The sequence below is a fragment of the Aquila chrysaetos genome, chromosome 26 (assembly GCF_900496995.4).
Source record: "Aquila chrysaetos chrysaetos chromosome 26, bAquChr1.4, whole genome shotgun sequence".
NCBI classification, from domain to species: Eukaryota; Metazoa; Chordata; class Aves; order Accipitriformes; family Accipitridae; genus Aquila; species Aquila chrysaetos.
Genome location: NC_044029.1, coordinates 6,333,769 through 6,352,929, shown reverse-complemented (window position 1 = coordinate 6,352,929; position 19,161 = coordinate 6,333,769). Strand labels below are relative to the sequence as shown.

Genomic DNA, 19,161 nt, shown 5'->3' with positions numbered 1-19,161 from the left:
AGTCAGTCTAGAACTGCTTTATGTTAAAAGTTACTATTGCTTGATCGTAATACCATGTACACCATGATCTCTTGAAAGGGAATGAGCTTAAAGGTGTAGCAAGAGCTATTTTATAGAATTGGCATGCATTTCAGGTTTAAATCAGCACTGTACTGACATTCAAGAACTTCAGTCCCCATACAGACTGAGATGAACAGCACTTTTATTTATTTCAGTTACAAGAAGAAAGACAAGTAAACCTTACAACCAGAAAGGCAATGAAGGCCTCATGAGCTTACTGATAACCATTTCATAATCTAGGCAACATGTTATGATTTCTTGAGATCACAAAGAAAGCATACCCCCCTCTTAAACAACTTTTCCTTATTTCTGTAAGGAAATTTCCTGTAAGAACAGCACACTGATGTTAACAGAATCAAGAGGGTCCACTGATGTACAAAGTCTACATTCACCCTCCCAACCCCTCCTCAAAAGGCTTAAGTGTAGACTTTATTCCAAAAAAAGGTAACACGCAGTCATGATCACAGTTAGAAGAGAGGGGAAAAAATTAAAATCTGTTTTCAAATGAAATCAAATTATGGTGCATTAATGAAGATACTTTCTTAGGTGGCAGTGTACTTCATGGGTAAAGAAACACTCCTCATTTTAAGCCAATGCTTATCTGACTTTTGTAGTAGGGAGAAACCAGCTTACATAAAAACTGATCCCCCTACCAAGCACTCTAGGTAAGAACTATCACATAAGGAAAGTGCTAGAAACATGTGGGAGAAATTACTGTACAAAGTGTCAAGTGCAAACCCCCCTTGCCTAGAATTCGGTGTATTTACTTCGGTACAATAGAAAAGACTGAATTCAGGAGTGGTTGACAGTGGGATACAGTGCTACAGGTTGAACATTAGCTGCTAAAGGACAAACCCAAGCATGCATGTATCCCACAAGGCAAAGATACGCTTGAGCTTCCCGACCTGCTCATTTCGGCAGTTTCCTCTAGCATTATCTCCTCCCTCATTACCAACTTAATTCTTGCACTCCTTTGAACGGGCCCCTTTAAAAATCTCCAAAATTCTGGACTATTTGGCAAAAAAAAATTCACTCGCTATTTTAACAAACACAGAGCTGGAAAAAGAAAGGGAAAAAAAAGAGTTCACAACTCATCTCTTCGGTTGCTCTTCTAAGCAGTATTGGACCTAGAAAACATGAGGAAGTACCAGATCAAGTACTGTTCCATCATCCTTCACTGTTTAAACAATACAGTTGAGGCAGACCATAACTTCTTCAGTCAATCGCTAGCAGGTCAGTTTTGGTACATAAGATATTAATCAACTGAAAAATGTATTTTCACCCGTGCTGTATGTCAGTTCTCAGTTTCCCCTCACTTAAGTGGTCAGGGAGACATTTATTACGCAGTACTCACAGTAAGTCTTGGAATTTCAGGCAGACCTATTCATTCCCAAGGAGTATCCTTTTGGCTCAGTGAAGACTTTTGAATACCTTAGCTTACATTCATTCTGGAGGCAGCCACCATGATTCCATTTACCCAAAGTACTATTTTTAGTGGGGCTGTTACCATCTTGAAATTGCAGTTTGACATTAACCAGTAATACAAAAGAGTACTTTTCAGTGTTTCCAGTGAAGGAGCTGAGAAAAAAAATCTGTAAGAAACCATTGCTGCAATTTTATTTTAACAAAAGGGCAGATTTATTCATGTTTACAAACAAGTTTCAAAAACAAAAAGGAGAACATGTATGCTACCCACTAACAACCTTTCAAAATGCCAACAGCCCTCATGCTGCATGAAGGATTCTATAGATTAGAAAAAAGAAAAAAAAAAAAAAAAAAATCACAGTTCCACTCACAGTTCACCAAGACAGCACTAAACTAACATGTTCAGACAAAAACAAAGGACTAAGATTCTGATGTATTTTGATTTAATCCATTTTGCCCGAGATAACAGAAATATTTCAAGCAAGTTCCATCACATATTGATGTCCTGCATTAAACAATCCTACTAAGTTCTGAACAAAAGTTATTCAGTAAGTTTCTCAAAATTTTTAAAAATTAAACAGTTGTTTCAAAACCATTAAGTAGTAAATGTATTTAAGAAACTAATTAGGACAGAGGCCATAACTTCATTAGAACACCACTGCTCATGTTTTTACAAAGCATTAGTGTTATCTATTTGGCTATTAGTATTAGCAATTTATCTACAATATTTAACAAGGTAAATTGCAGGCAAAATTTAGTACAGTTTCAATAGAAACACCCTTTTCCTGAAAATACAGCAGTATTTGAAGGACTAGTTTTTTTGTTTTTTTGTTTTTTTTTTTTTCTCTGCATCATTTATAAGGAAGCTTCCCATCTATGAACAGGAACAAAAAAAGTATCTACAAACCTTGTAAACAGATCTGTATCATTTATAAACATAAATAATCCAAATTATTAACAGCCAACAGCAGAAATTAAAGTATCAATTCAACGATCCAGGGCCTCCTTGCCCTTCCCAGCCTTCCCCTCAGAAAAGGATCATGATAAACTAAAGCTCTGCTAACACACTGTTCAGGACCATTCTTAAGTACAACAGATGATCCACAGGTCACTTATGCTGAGTTACTGTTTATCTGTCAGAGTTCATTATTACTCCCACCCCCAGAAAAGCACCCTCCAGTCTGGCAGAAAGCTTTTTTTTTTTAAAAAAATAAATCTACATTCGTACAAGTGTGTCTTCTGTTGAAGTCCAAGACAAGAATATCATCTTGTCCATCATAATGTGTGAAGAGACCCAGTTTCAATTTCTTTACAATGCAGCTAGTGTGTTAACATTCAGCTTACAATCAGAGTGATGTTTCCAAACTATGTAGCGGGCTCCCTGGGGATGAAGAGGTAGCAGACTTGTTCATGTCTGTTGTAAGGTGAATTCCACTGTCAACCGCATTGTTATTTTTATTAGGAGAGGGTGGGGGAGTAGAGTTGCGTTTTGTTGGAGCATCGTCTTCAGCATCAGTATCATCAATAAGGGGAATATGAGGCTCGGAGTCTTCTATTCTAAACTCAGGATGCGTCATAAAATTGTGAATTGAACTTCGTGTCTCAGGTTTCTCTAGCCCCTCGTACAAGGAGCTACGAAATGCATTCACCACTCGGATCTGTAAACAAAGACAAAAGGTTGTTACAATGCTGCAGATTTACTGGTAATGGCATGGTTCTTATGAGTTTGAATCCACAAACAGCTAGACATGAGTGAATCGAATTTGTATGTGATGCAGTGGAACTTGCAATAAACTGTAAAAAATGAAGAGCGTTTCAGTAGAGCACTGCCAGTCTACACAGTAGGAATAAAAATTGTAAAAGTACTGCAAAAAGCTTGAAGGGCCTAAAAATTCAGACGTGGCACTAGAATTGTTCAAGTATTTAACATGGGCTAAGCATTTTTCAGAAGTGAGGCCAACAATAATTTACTTATTCACATATTAAGTAAATCTCAGTGAGGGTTTTATTGAATACTTGGGGGAGGTGGGGGGGTGGGAGAAGGAGGGGAGAGGCTGAAAATAAGTTAGAGGATAAAAGGGTTACTAATTCTCATGCTAGGAATTAGGATGTCAACTGACTATGAAAAAGCCAAGCAAGTGTAAGCCAATGTCACAATGACCGGACATTTACAGAGAGTCATGCAAAAAAGGATACCACTGTAACAGCTGTAAATATTCGAGTATATACCCATTTACCACACTAGAGAAAGTTCCTTACTGAATAGTGCTTCGGAAACTTAAGACCAGAACTAGGAAATTTAATACTGTATTGTACAATTAAGTAGCCACGACAGGTTGTAACTTTGAAGAGACTATTCAAGTAGCACAAAGTATGAGAAAAGCAGGTGATCAGCCTTTGCTTGAGTCTTCAATTTACATTGAATTCATGGACAAAATTCCCAGGCTGAGTATTATTTCAAGTCCTTTCATTGTTTAACTAACATTTTTCAAATCAGAAAGCTAAGTTTATAGAATTCAAAAATAAACATTTCAGAGTGAAATTAGATAGAATAAAGTACAGCTTCATTTTGCAAGTTGTGCATGTCCAGGTTGACTTGAATTTAAGCTTTCCAAGTTGTAATTTGAATGATGAAACCACCCGCCCGCACCCCCTTCTCCTCCCATGCCCCACACGTTTCCCTGATCAACTACACAAATTCAGGATTTGTTCTTGAACTGATAAAACAAATAAGGTTAGGCAGAAGTCAGTGACCCCTTTGTCCAACACTTTCGTCCAGACACAGTTTCCCCCTTCTGTTAGGTCTCTATTCAATTCTCAACACCTCTACTCTGAGTAAGACTCCAGCAAAGCAGTTTCAATCCCAAAGCTCCTCTGTTGTGTAGTAAGCAGCAGAGCAACTCTGTAGTAAACAAGAGCTTACCGTTACAAACAGTAAGTTCCATTTAAAAAAATTTTTTTAGCACATCCAAGATGACTTGTTTCAAGCTGAGAAATAAGTCATGACTAGTGCTTCCGTAGAGTTCCTTGATAGTAAAAATAAAGTGACTTCTAGGTGAAGGAATGAAGCTGGAAGGTCAAGCAGATCAAGAGCACAGACTTCGAAACAGCTAAAATACACCAAACCACCTCACTGTAAACACAGAGAAGGGCTCCCCCAAAGCGACGCATTATCAGATTTGTTATCACAGAACCACTGCACGTGATAAAGTCCTGACTGTGTTCCTTGACCTCTAGAAATAGCATTGCTCCCCCAGCCCTACCCCCTCAGAGCACTTGCACAAAGAATTTTACTCAGAAGCTATCATGTCCCCATTTTTATACTACAGGTACACAGCTAAGCCCCATTAACCACGGAAACGGGGGGAGTGGGGGGACACGCGCGCAAAGGGGGAGGACCTGACTGCCAATAAAGGGAGGACAGGGAAGAGCGTGAATGTGCTTGAGAAGTAAAAGACTACAACAGCAGCTAGTACTTTACTGTTCATCACATGAAAAAATTGAGCGTGCTGTTACGGACTTGGCATGTTACATGGGCTTTAAACAAGTCCAGCAAGCTGCCTAAACTGTCTTGGGACTTACCAAGAAAATCAGTGGTGACAATGCTAGACTGAAAGTTTGCAATGCCTTTATTTGGCATGTTGCATCCCACTGTGCCACTGATTTATGTGGCAAAATGGAATATGACTGCCTCGTGGGACTGGTTTTTCATTGCTTACAGATGGTGAGTTAGAACACAAGCAGTAATGGAAAACAATTTTTGGCTTCACAGGACAGCTGTAATTATCATAGGAATATAAGCATACCCACAATAAAGGCTTGATTCCCATGCAGAATGCATACTAAACAAGTAGTCTAGACACTCCTATGAACCCAAGACCCTCAAAGAGTCCAGCCATGAAGGCAGAAATCAGACTATCAGCATTTTAAGTTACACTTAAAAAAAGAGAAAATCTAGTGTTTTGATGGTTTTATTTTCAACTACTCAAGATAATTAGACGAGAGAGGTAACTATAAATAAATTGCATAAGTGAGGAGCAAACAAGACAATTTGTTATGTGTAATTTATACTGTCAACAGGCCTTCCTCATATTAGTACCAGAATAGCAAGGAATGCAGTAAGCACTCCAAATCCTCCTAGCCAGATGGCTGCTTAAGAGTTGTAACCTCACTTCATAGGAACAGCTGAACTATTTTCCAACAAACAGCTCTGAAAGAGAGACACAATGAAATAACACACCTGCTTCCCATTAATATATATTGGTTATCAAAAGTTGTTCTCCTGGAGGGTGTAGCAGAAGGCTGTACTACTTAGTGAGGATCAAAAACTCGTTCTCTGCTATTGTAGCTCCATGTCTCCGTTGGTCATTTGACGCAATGAGATGCTGCAGCGCCCATTAGATTCTGCTGAAATGGCAGCATGGCATGAAGTTGCTCTCTAGAGAATTCTGAATGTCTAATTAATGTTCTTGAGTGTAGTTAGGGATACAGGTTACTAATTAGCATTTTAACTAGGAGATGCAATCTTGTGCATCCTTACTGTTAAATCTACTTTTCATTTCTTGTTCTTGAGGCACGTGAATTTGTGAGCCGAGCTTCTCAATACTACTGCAAGGTAGGGAAATACCTGTCTCGCCAATGGAGAACAAGTACAGGGCTAAATAGTTGTGCAAGCTCACACAGGAATTCTGGCCAAGCCAAAAAAAAAAAAAAAAAAAAAAAAAAAAAAAATCAGAAGAGAACATTTCATTTAAGACAGCTCCTGAAATTAAGGGTCTTCATCCATCTGGTAATCTGAAAGTTTAAAAAGTAGCGGAGGGAAAAGCAGCCCTCTCAGAGTTATTTTAAAAAAACAATTATTTAACCAGTCTCTAGGAAGTCAGAGAAGGAAGTTAAACATGTAATATATAATTAAGATGGAAAACTCTTTCAACAATAGATATTACCTATCAGTATTCAGCTACAACTGTTATGCATCTCCAGGGTCCAGAGTTTAAGCCTACATACACGAGTGATTAAGTCTCTAGCCTCTACAGAGAGGAAGGCTGAAACTGAAATGCCACTTAGAGCACAATATAAAAAGGGCAGAATTAAGGTAAGACAAACTTTACTTTCACTGATGGCTTATGAACTGCTGCCAGAAGAACCTAGAGAGGAAAAAAACCCTTCAGATTTGAACGAAAGTTTCACCATTCAATGCTTAAACCTTTGTTTTCCTTTTTATATTAGCTAATTGAATGTTTCTTCTGACTTGTACGCATTTTAGAAGCCTTGTTTCGCCACCTGAATCCTGATGTTGAGAAAGTTGTGTTATTCAGTAAAAAAAGTCCAACAAAAGCCGAGATTCAGAAGCTCCTTACAGGCTACAAAGAAAATGCATTTAGTGCTCCATGTTCTAACTACATTCATATTTTTAACATACCATTTGCTTTCCCGTCAGCTTGTTTACCTTAAGTATCATTTGTGCTGCAGTGCAAGACATCTATTTTTGTTGACCTGGGTCCATGATTATACAGTTAATTCACTTATTCAATGTAAGTCACCCTGAGAGGCATATACTCGAAAATTTACAACAGTTTTCCCGTTTTATCTTAAACATCCCTCTGTACACGAATGGATGAAGGCACAGGATGTGCAGGCTCACAGCTTTCACATTAAGGTCTTTTGCTGAAACTGTTCCACCTGTTCTCAGCCCTCTAAGAAAAAAAAGTCTTGAGGACTCCACTTTGTGGAAGAGCTCTATAAAAGCCTGAACGATGATTTTAAGTACTAAGGAGAAAATGAGAAACGTTAGGTACGTGAATTAGGAAATGTTAATTTCATGCACTTTAGGAACACACACTCACACCCCACAGTAGTAGAAGCAGTAGTAGAGGAAAACACTACATGTGTAGGGGTAGAAATATTTGTTACATCATGGTGCTGGCTGGCGATGGAGGGTTGCCGCCTTAGAGCCCCCTGAATGGTACTTCCACTCTGGAAAGCATTCACTACATCCATCTGCAAGGAATCAGAGATTGTGACAGCTTGCTCAGCAAGAGAGAGAGAGAACAAGAGAAAGGACCATCCCATCTATAACACACAAAAAGTAAAGAAAAAAAGGCACTTTTCTTTATAGAGCAGATACACAGGCAAGAGTTGCTTGCATTTAGAGCTGAAGAAAACAGAGGACCCTGAGGGATTACACATCCATCCACACCCCCTTCTGACAGCCTCAGTCACACCAGTTAGCACTGCCACCTTAGTCAAAGGACTGGAGATGGAGAGATTTCCCTCATAACACCCACTGCGTCCTACCTTTTTCAAGACCATACCTGAGTTTGTATCCTGTTTAGGCCCCTAAACCACAAGATCTGACCACGACGTAATTCTCTCTCAGCATGATCAATCTCCTCTACATCTTCTGCTAGTTCTTCTTCAGGAATCTCTTCCTTTTGTGTTCCATGACCAGCTTCTTTAAGGAATTTCAGACGGCTGGTTGGAATTGTTGAAATCAACTAACGGTGAATGAAAAATATGAATCAGGATTATTCTTTTTCTAAAAAAATAATAAATGTAATACCAGGCTTAAGGCTTAACGTAATATCCTGCATACGAATAGCAAAGTTGAAAAAATAATTATGTAAATGGGACGAGTGCATCAATGTAGAGCAATCGCTCCAGCTGAATAGCTGCAAAGCTGTGAATATCCTTACCACCCTAACTGAGGTGTGGAAATTAAACTTGGACTACAAGCCTAGAAAACAAAACACCCTTGCCAGGGCAAAAGAATTCCACATATAGTTTACTTGACTATGCCAGGAAGGAGCGGTACCAAAGCTACAAGAGCCATTAATTCTGCACACTGTGCTTGTATCTAGAGCTTTCAGAGCTCCCTCAGTTTGACGAGCATGACGTATTACGTCAAGTGAGAACTACATCATTTAATTAAAGCAGCCACGGTTAATTCAGAAGTACAGAACAGACATGCATTCTTTTGTGACCTGGAAGGTATCAATCCATTTGCAAGACCAGTGATGTTTCCAAAACCCTCAGCCCAGGCTGTTACTTTGCTACTTGGTGTACAGTAGTTCATCTATTTTAAACTAAACAAAAGCTACATATGGCTGTTCCAGCTTTCCTTTTCCTCCCCACCTTCAGGGCTATTCTGGTGAGCTATGTAGTTAAGGGGAGTCATCTTTTGATACGTCCCATCTAGCAGCTCCAGATCAGTTCCAAGACTGCTTTCCTTGATCATCACAAACCTAGAAGACCACTTCAGCAGCTGCAGAGGAAAAAGACTGCTCCAAAAGCAAGATAAACAGCCCTTTATGCTGAAATTGCTACTGTGAATGCTCCCAGATCACACTTCAGTTCCTACTATTCTCAGAAAGTCAAAAGCTCTTTGACTTTAATGAGATGCTAAAGCAGCATGAACTGCAGCAGGGAAGCTTTGCCCTTGCAGGACACTTTGGGTCAAAGGTATTTCAAGCCATCTCGATTCTCTTCTAGGCTACTTCCAACCTCAGAGTGACTCTATTTGATTTTTTTTAAATAATTAATTTTCCAGACAACCTTATTAAAAAGCTTATACCCACTTTTAGAATATGCATCTATGTATGTATTTACAACTAAAATTCACCCTACCAATTTTATACTGAAACCTGAAGTGTCTTTTACAAAACAGAAGGAAAGAAACTGCAATGGAAAACTCTTTATGTGGTATGAAAAGTTTAGACAACTATGTCATTAAATTATGGAAAACTCTGTAGCTCTAAAGTTTCATGTAAATAAGCTTGCTGCTTACAAGCACTGTTGTGCATGCAATAGTATTGAAACCTTAAGGGGGGGGGGGGGGGGGATAAAAATCAAAATGCAATAGCTCAATAGATGTGAGAACTTTCCAATTATTTCATAATTATGCAAATGAAGATGAAAGAGAAAGTTGTTTTGAGTTTTGCTGCATTTCTTGCTACTTCAGGAAGTTTTTAAATCAAGAAAATACTACCAAGTTTAACAATTCTGATTTTTCAAGAAAGCCATTCAACACTAAGGTAATTATATTTCAACAATAACATGTTCATCGCATCTGTATTCTTACAGAACTTCTTCTAGTACTTATCTGGCTAAAGATAATTTCATATTTAAAAGGTAACTATGGCTGCTTCTAGTTAAGTTACTAAACATAAACCAGCCATAGCATCTAGTTATGAAATGTAACTAATGGACCAAGTCAGAGTAAGGAATATCCACCTAAGGACTTTCTAGCTATTGAACTAGTCAGTTTTAATCAGTACCTACTGTTAATCTCCATATATAAGTATAGTCCACTTGAAAGATCTGAATGCTAAAGTTAGTGTATTTGTATTTTCTGCATAAAGTATTCTGATGCAAGTAGATATTTAGCATTTTGAAAAAGCTAGTTTACCTGGCCCCAGAGTAGTGTTCCCATGCCCAGGAAAATGGACCACAGCCACTGTTCAATCGAGAGTTCTGAGCAACTGAAAGGCTTCCCACCAAACTGCACAATAATTATCTGTGAAGAGCAACATCGTTAAACAGCATGTATCAGTGACCTGTTACTAGAAAATTCCCTAATGCTTCAAGATCACTACAGACAACTCTGCATTAGAACATAGTATTTCCCATCTTATTAAGCATACGCCTCCACTGTCTCAGCAGTTTGAGCAAGTTTCCAAGGCTAAGCCATCTTCTTATGGCTGTCAGCATTTCAAGAACTACCCATTTATTCTTTGAATGTCACATTCACAAAAACCTGTTGACTCCTTCAGTTTGCTTGCAGTTCTTTCCCTTCATTTCACAATTACAGCATGTATTTGATGCTCCAAATTTACAGTGATTATTTATCATATGAACACCCATCTCGGAACAAAGTTTATTAATCAACTTCTATTAAAAGAAGTCATAGATCCACAAGACATGAAACATTTTAGAAATAATTCAACAGAATATTACTAAGTATCCCATCACTGTTAAATGTCAAGACTTTAAATCATCACAGTGTAACACCTATGTAGTAAGTCCTGGGGGGAGGAGGCAGAGATCTCAAAAGCTGAATTAAATAAGCTCCTACTGACTTACCTATTACAACAAGCTGTACAGGCCCTAATGAGCAAGGTATCCCTCTGCATAGGAATTATATGCATGAAAGTCTGCCCTGGAGAATCAACAATTCAAGTAGCAGGGCAGGTTTGAAAAGGAGACAGTATTGACCATTAAGTAGGACACCTGACAGCTGAAAAGCCCAAGAGTATCTTCTTTTATTAACACAGAAAAAACCACTGAGATGACAACTCAGGAGTTACTTATTTGGGAAGGCATTCAGTCCGCCAGGTTTATAAAGGGAACACAGTTGCAGTCAGGAGTAATTTCTACATATTTGGCTTTGTTGCACAACAACAGTCGGTCTGCTGCATATGTAACCCTAAAAATAACTGTAGCTTCTGAAGAAGTGTCATCTAAAAAAACCTAAACCTGGGAGAATAAGTGAACTAACTTTACGTGAAGCAGAGGTGCATATATTTGCATTGCTTGAACCGCTATGAATGTGGTCAACTTCGTGGAATCCCGAGTCTAAGGAGAAGCTTAAGGCATAGGTTATATCTTAAGTCCAAAATAACTTAAGTCAAAATGAAAGAGTTCTGAAAAAAAAGTAGTTTACTGATTTGTTAGTTATTTCTTGTGATGAATGAAAACTAAGGCCATTTAGAAGGTGAAACTATTTCTTGTAAACCATTTCCTTTAGATTAAATTTTGACTCGGTGTTTCTCAACACCAGTGTGTTAACCCAATCAATTTCAGATAATTTCATTTCATTTGTTAGCATATACTGAGGTAACTAACTAGCTTTTACAAATCTGCCTAGATGCACCAACAGAAGGTCCCTAGACATCAGTGTTTTTCACTTAAAACAGCAGATAACTGTAAAATATACACCAATACAAATAACTGGTCTCTGCATCAGGAATATAAAACCTGATACTTAAGTTTCTAAAGCTTATTCATGTCCTAATCTCATTAAGAAGATATGAGACATTGTAACACTGGGGCGGGGACACATACAACTTCTTCACATTTTGTTATGAAACTAGAACACTAAGATCAAATTGAAGGACTAGAAAATTCAAAAGGTAAATACAAGTACTTCTACGTTCCAATTTTACCAATTTCAAAGAGGTCTTACCTGAAAACCCTGTCAAGCAGCACTTCCAAGTGATTTATAGCATGTTTGACACTGAAGGTTTTTCCACATTGCAGAAATGAGATGCCTGGCACTACCTGATTAGCATTTCCAAGGTAAGGAAGTACATCAGTGTACTAAGTGCATTTTCCCTCCACCCTCCAAGAATTTACTTACCTGCACAACAAATGTCCCCAGAACAATAGAACAGAAGATAGCGTTGTTAAAGATTCCTTCAAAAACGTTTCTTTCACCGTGAATTTTTCGGGCATTAATTTCATTAAAAAGCTGCATCATCACAAATGTGTTAAATACAATAGTATAATGCTCTGAAGGAGGAGCATGCAGAGGTGCATTTCTTCCACTATCGATATCAAAAATTTTCTCACCTGTGTATAAAAGGCATTTATCAGAAGTTTAATTGGTGTCTTTACACACACACTACAACAAAAAACCAGTTTTAAGATCACATCTTGGTACAACATTTAGAAAAACTTTGTAAAGCCTCAGTGTCCTTACCAGCAAACAGGAGCGTGAAGACCACTACGAGTTGGTAGAATGCATGACCCAGAATGTTCTTCATCATTGTACGAGAAATCAAAGGTTTGTTTCTACCATAAGGCTTTCGCAACAGAAGAGCTTCAGTGGGTGGTTCTGTTGCCAGGGCAAGAGAAGCTAATGTGTCCATTATGAGATTTACCCACAGCATCTGCACAGCTTTAAGCGGAGAATCCTATAAAGATAGATACATAAACCCTCCAATATAAGTGAACAAACTGCAGCTATTAAAGGCATTTATTACACAACATGGGCATGTTCTGAAGAGCATTATGTTCTTTGGACTAGTATTTAACTGGAAGTTTGAATTCAAGAGTTAATCAGTCACGACATTTTCAACCTTTATTAGCTGAAACAATGCACCACCAGTACGTACTTGTGTTATGCATGCTCCTGTAAAAGCAACAATTACTGCTACTACATTGACAGTAAGCTGGAACTGAAGAAATTTGGAGATGCTGTCATACACATTTCGTCCCCACATAACTGCTTTAACAATACTTGTGAAGTTGTCGTCTGTAAGGATAATATCAGAAGCTTCTTTAGCTACGTCTGTTCCAGCAATACCCTGGTAGAAAAAGAAAAACACTATGAAATATAACAGGACGCACTAACTTATGTACTAGAAGCTATTAGTACATCCTTGGTCAGCATTCACTTTGATGTACCATGCCTGAAGGACCGTTTTAATGTAAGCACCTAAAGTTCTACTGAATCAAGTTTCGCTTGCAAGTTCTACTCAAGCATGGGAAAAATATCAACAACAACAACAAAAAAGGTAATGTTGCCTTTAAAATAAAGACCTTAATAAAAACCCTCAATTAAGACAATAAAGACTGTGTAAGTTCTGCCACCAAAGAAACGTTACTGAACCCTGTTCAAGTTAAAGGCCACCAGATGGTGCAGTACTACAGTTTAGTCTACGTCCTAAGAGTTTGCTATATGGATTCCCGCAGCAGCGCAATGCATGTGTTCATAACACAGTAGAATGATACACATTACCAAAAACGTTTTGCAGTAGAGCGTTGACGTTGAACAGTAGAATATGCAGTATGACATTCTTAAGTTTTAAGCACCTGTAGTCTCCTACAGTATCCAAACAGTTAATCTGAGTTCTGTGTAATACCTACTTCAAAGATACTTATTTTGCTTTCAGCATTTCAAAAACACGAACTCAAGAGCAAATTTAATGATCCTTATTCTTGATGCATTATTGTGCCAAGGAAATGAGTCACCTGCACAGTATGTGTATACCTTAAAAGGTACCTTTAAATATCACGTAGTAGGTGGTATATTTTAAGTGCTATTTAGATAAGAAGTTAGAGAAATTAGTTTCTTACACAGATGAACATACACAGCAACTTCAGGAAACATTTAAGTTCTGGAAGATAAAAATAAATCTGCCCCTAATAACGCCAACTACAGCAGCTATACAACAGCAGAAAACAGATACTCGTTAAAACAAGACTGTTACAGTCTAGAGAACATTTCATGTGTAGCTGTCAAATTTGTAAGTTATGCTTTTGGAAAATGCTCCTCGAGAATGATGAAAGCTCTTCCCATTTTTTCCTTCAAGATTAGCATCTGAGTCAGTGCATGTGGTGTAGGAGGAGTGTGGTCTTCATTATTTTTTTTTTTTCTTTCAAATGCTTAGCACCAAACTGTACCTTTTCAGCTTAAGGCTGAGGAGGAATCTATCTCAGTGTTTTGAAAGAGACAGGAGAAAGCTGAAGCCTACATACTTAAGGCATGAGTCTGTCTAGTGTTAGCACTTAAAGCCAAGACTTGGTTTGGCTAACCATTTGAAAGGGTAGTTGAGAATTTAAACTGAGAACACCAAGTAATCCAAGGAACCATCCAGACAAATGCAGATCCTAGATTGCCATAAAGTGCTGTTACTTCAGTTGTTCTAGAGGTGTCTCCTAGTATAGCCTCCAAAGCCATTTTAAACAGTAACTGGCAGTCTCTCTTATTATAATCTCCCTGTTCCTACGCATCATTTCATGGAAAACAGATGAATAAGCTCATTCTATATTGCATATAAGCTTTACTCAAAATCAACATACCACGCTATTTACCGCCTAAAGTCATTTTGCCTTATGTTGAACAGATCTCACTTCAGAAATCTTCAGTATCAGTAATTCTGTTCCTACATTTTGCAACAAGCCTTTGTGTAAAAAGGTTTTGATTTACAAGTGACTGGGGATCTGTCTTGAAGTTCTATTCAACAGCAAATGCCACAAGGACATTTTCCATCGAATAAAAACATGGTTAAGTTGGAAGACTGAGGAAGGAGGAAAAATTAATTGGTATTAAGTGAGAGAGATGTTGACTCCATTAACTTAGTTGTATATTAGGCTCATGAAACAAGCAAGGTTGTTTAATATTCTTAAGTGATAAGTTATTTTATCAAGATAGGTCTCCAAAATACTGAAGATTAAAGAAAAACAATCATACCATAGCAAATCCAACATCTGCCTTCTTCAGAGCTGGACCGTCATTGGTACCATCACCAGTTACTGCTACAACTTGCCTCTGTTCAAAGACAGTGCTGTCAATTATACCTAAAATAAAACGATATCTGTGTTACAGTTCAAAATTGACAACACAGCACAGATTAAACCTGCAGAAGAAACGCAGTTTTTGTGTTCCTCAGTCATAAAAAAAAAATTCACAACAGATAGTTCTACTTGGCTCCATATTCCAAGAAGGAAAAAAACCAAAACAAAACAAACCCCCCCCCCCCCCAAAAAAAAACCCAGTTGGCAAATGAAGACAACCTCATAGGTATTTCCCACTGCTCAGTCCTAGATTTTTTTCTAGAAGCAGAAAAAAAAACCCAAAAAAACCAAACCAGCTTTACTTAGAAGCTCAGTTTTTACTTACCTTTTACTAGAGTGTGTTTGTCAGTGGGAGAAGATCTTGCAAGAACACGAAGCTTTGGCCAAATTTTATCTATTCGCTCTTGCTCTATCTGCAAAAAGAGCACTGGTTATATTTTACAGTTAGGAGACCTAGAATATCTGCTGATCTACTTTACATAGTCAGTACGCTTACCTCTCCTTTTTCATTGCGTATTCTCCTGTTAAAGTCTTTGCCCTCTAAACACAGGAAGTCTTCACCAGGATTCAGAATACCACATTTTAATGCAATAGCACGAGCAGTGTTAATGTTATCGCCAGTGACCATACGTACAGTTATGCCTGCACGTTGACACTTTTTTATTGCATCAGGTACCTATAAGGGAAAAAAAAAAACCCCAAACACCTCAAGACTGTTGTTATGGAACATTTTAAAAAAAATTAAGTAGCTTGCCACAATTCTTTTCCTGCAAAACACACACATGGCAATTCTGGCAACGAGGTTTTGTTGTTGTTAAAGTCATGTCCGTCCGTGTCCCGCCATCCCCCCCACTTCATTTTTCAAATACTGCAGTATTCAAAAATACCACAAAAATCCTCTGTAGGCTGTAGTATTCAAAGGTACTGAGTACTGGCTTCTCATTTATGATTATGTGAAAAAAACTACAGCTCACACTCTACTACTACACCCATGACTTCTAGTGTGAAGTGATGATCGTGCAGATCAGACTGGAGTTCCACTTACATGTGGCATAAAAGCTTTCACTATTGAAAAATACCGCCCTCCTTAGACCTCAACCGCAAGCTGGACTCCTTCCCTCAGTTCTCAGGTGGCAAACCCTCCTCTCCATCATTCCCCATGAGAAGCTGGCAACAAGCACAATGGCTATTATTATCCTAAACAATACTCCTAATATTCCAAGTGGTAAAAAAATGACAAGTTCCATCTACTGAGACCCTGCACAGTAAGCGCCTTAAGTCATTAGTTTGTACAGAGCTTCAGTAACACAGCATAAATGACCTTAAGAAGTTTTAATCTGCTTTTATAGCACCATTAACTCTCCCCCGAATAAATTAGATTTTCATTCATCAAGTATGCTTAAGGCATACAACAGCAATTCAGTTTCTTGTACTCTCTGCATGATGAACAAGAACAAGAATCAAGATCCATTGTAACAGAATCACTGCAGTTTAGTCAGCGACCCTACCTCAGGTCTCACAGGATCTTCAATCCCAACAACAGCAATGCACGTCAGACCAGTAACAATATCATTTTCATTGTCCCATTCCGGCTCAGGTTCCCCTGCTGGGAAGTCTCTGAACGCCAGGCAGATGGTTCTGAGCCCTTCAGAAGCCATTGGCTCAATTACAGTTTTCACGATATCATCGCGGTCCCTAGGTCTAAATACCTTTGGTTCTCCATTAGCACTCAGTATTTTGAAGCACCTGAAAAGGAAAGTTTAAAGGGTTATCAAATTTTAACCAGAAGTTCAGCCCATTCAATGGCTCATTAGTAAAATCCAGTAAGTTTCCACAAGCTTTGTTTTCACTAGACCCACACACGCAAAAAAAAACAGTGGGAGCACCTCTAAGGTAATCTCCTCCATGTACGCTTAATCTCTTCCCAACTGCAAAACATACGAGCTGTAGAAAGTTAACTGAGCCCGTCATCCTAGGCTGAACATAATGCCCAATGAATGTAGGACACAAACATTAGTTACCTCCTAGAAGTATCCATTTCTCCACTGTATGTAAACAGACTGGTGTCTGTGCTGGTTGAATCAGTCAGTCCAGTTTCAAGTTCAACAAAATAATCCCACCTTGTTAACAGTTATACAAGTCTCAGAAGTACAGTATGCTTCCAGAACATGCATGTGGTGCTTAAACAGCTGCAACTTATGGCACTAAAAGCAAATTCTGGTACTGCTATACTTAAAAGTAGTAAGCTTTGTCATCCATTCCACCCCACCCCAATCTAAGTACAGAAAATTCAGAGAGCAATAGAGTTCTTAATGTAAAGTATTAAAATAAAAACAAATACTTAAATTGGATTTAAATGTTTGTATAAGAGATTAGATTCAACACAATGTACTCTAGCATTGGAACACATGCTCTTTTAGTTATATTTCTTTATGCCAAAGATGCCACTGTTTTCCTGGACAGCATACATAATTAACCAATATTGATGCCATGAATATAATGCTACCAAATATTTTGAACAACAAATTTAGTCTTGTTCATCTTAGCAAAGTTTTGCCATAAAGCAATGCCATAAGCATTTGTTTTACAAATTAGTACTAAAGTGGCACTGAAGAAAATGTAAGATTTTATGACTCTCTTTAAAATATCAAGTTCAGACCTGGCAGATCTGCTAAGATGACTACTGCTACATTTAAGTGTTTAGTCCAAGGGTTTAGGGAATTCCCAGTTGCAATACATATAAAAAAGTTTCCACCTCAGCCAGGAAATGGAAAGGAAGCAGTCCCTTAAAGCTTCATAGTATTCATCACTGCTGAAATTTGAAGTCTATCTGAATTTCCTGATTTTGGTTATCTTTTCAAATGTCAGCAACCACTAAGGATATCTTGTGTTACCTGCAATCATAGGGCTTGTGATAAATTCAAAGCATTCAAAGATGACTAAATGGAAGCCAGTAAGCTTTATGTAGAGATTTCATTGAAACTCACTTCAAACATTTGACTTGATGGTAAGGAAAGAAGAATAAAACTGCTCTGCTTGAAAAATTTTGCTTCATTTCTTCTATACTTATTAGTGACTTGTTTGTGTCTTATAAATATTCATGTCTAAGCTTTCAGTGCTCAAGAATAGTCATACATGTTATAACAAAGACTGAGCAGCACAACTGACAAAACAGGTTACAGGCTCTGAGATTAATTTCTGGCACTGCATAGGTAGTGGCTAAGGAAAGTGGCTTATGATGCCGAGACTTTTTCCTAGTCGGTGCATACTCTGAGATAGTTTTGGAATTACAACTATTCCAATAGTATCCAAATCAGTCTAGGCTTTCTTGTTCTTTGCCAAATGCCCTTATTATTTATTTTCTTATCTTAGTTATGAAGCCAAGTGGACCACATGAGTCTGGGCTGAATGAGTTCCAGCAACTTCTACAGTTCAATTGCTCAATAAGATAATAAGGTACAAAATACTTCTGAAGGTAGAAGTAATGCAAATATAGGCATACTTGTTCACTGACGAGACTTGGCTTAAAATCTAGCTCTGAAAAAAAAATCACATCTAAATCTAAGTTCCGTATCAAAAGGAACAAGAGTCCTTTAACAATTGACCTTTTGTTGTCAGCACTAAGTTGAGGAGAAGGAAGATTTCATCTTTTTTTTTTTTTTCTTTAGTGCATTAGTACTTTCCTAGATAATAATTTGGGGGGCTAGTAGCAAGCAAAAAGGTAAACTGAACTGATGAACATTATCTATGCACTACTCAGACTAGAGGTCTGCTGTTAGAACCAAAACCAGACTGGCTACCACTGCTGTTCCTAGAGAACATGACACATACATGCTTGACTTCTCTCCTCACCTAGTTAGGAGTTACCACAGCTGCCTTTACACTTAAAGGTTTGTCCCAGCGGTGACTAATCTCCCGCTTACAGTCTAATCTCATTCTAATAAATCCTCTATAGATGGGCAGGTGGATAAGGAAGCAATTTCCTTTGTCACATTAAAAACCCTCAAGTTTCTCCATGGGCCAAGTTCAAGCTCCTGTTAAAATGATCAGCTTGGACACCAACTTGCGCAGTCTTTTGAAGGTAAAAAGTAATCACTTTTCAAAGGCAGGTCCTTCCTGGAATTTAGGCATATCACCTGTTGGGACATTACTGGAAGATGGGTGTGCATTTTGACCAACCGCACCTAAACCATCAAATAGCTTAACTAGAGAATAGATCAATTCATAGATGCTTTCCTGTATCAGAGGAGAGTTTGCAAGTTGAAATTAATCACAACCAGCTCTTTTTTGGGGGGCGGGGCTGGGGTGCGGGAATTAAAGTAACTGAAATGTTAATTGCCCATCTTACTCTAGAAAGTCAAACAACTGAGGGAGGCA

General features: G+C 38.2%; 1 protein-coding gene across 6 annotated transcripts in view; it reads right to left on the bottom strand.

Moving 5' to 3' along the window:
- Positions 1-185: 185 nt before the first annotated feature.
- Positions 186-19,161, bottom strand: part of ATP2B1 (ATPase plasma membrane Ca2+ transporting 1) — a 64,511-nt gene continuing 45,535 nt past the window's right edge. For 4 of the 6 annotated variants that reach the window (XM_030003149.2, XM_030003148.2, XM_030003147.2 and 1 more), the window contains exons 12-22: positions 16,293-16,530; positions 15,281-15,460; positions 15,110-15,197; positions 14,681-14,787; positions 12,600-12,791; positions 12,185-12,398; positions 11,843-12,054; positions 9,893-10,000; positions 7,800-7,982; positions 7,399-7,485; positions 186-3,143 (exon numbers count right to left, since the gene is read on the bottom strand). In XM_030003149.2, coding sequence (XP_029859009.1) covers positions 2,832-3,143; positions 7,399-7,485; positions 7,800-7,982; positions 9,893-10,000; positions 11,843-12,054; positions 12,185-12,398; positions 12,600-12,791; positions 14,681-14,787; positions 15,110-15,197; positions 15,281-15,460; positions 16,293-16,530 — 1,921 coding nt within the window. In that variant the 3' untranslated portion in view covers positions 186-2,831. Of the gene's footprint in view, positions 3,144-7,331; positions 7,486-7,799; positions 7,983-9,892; positions 10,001-11,842; positions 12,055-12,184; positions 12,399-12,599; positions 12,792-14,680; positions 14,788-15,109; positions 15,198-15,280; positions 15,461-16,292; positions 16,531-19,161 lie in introns of all 6 variants that reach the window. The other 2 variants (XM_030003153.2, XM_041120412.1) reach the window with 2 other exon arrangements.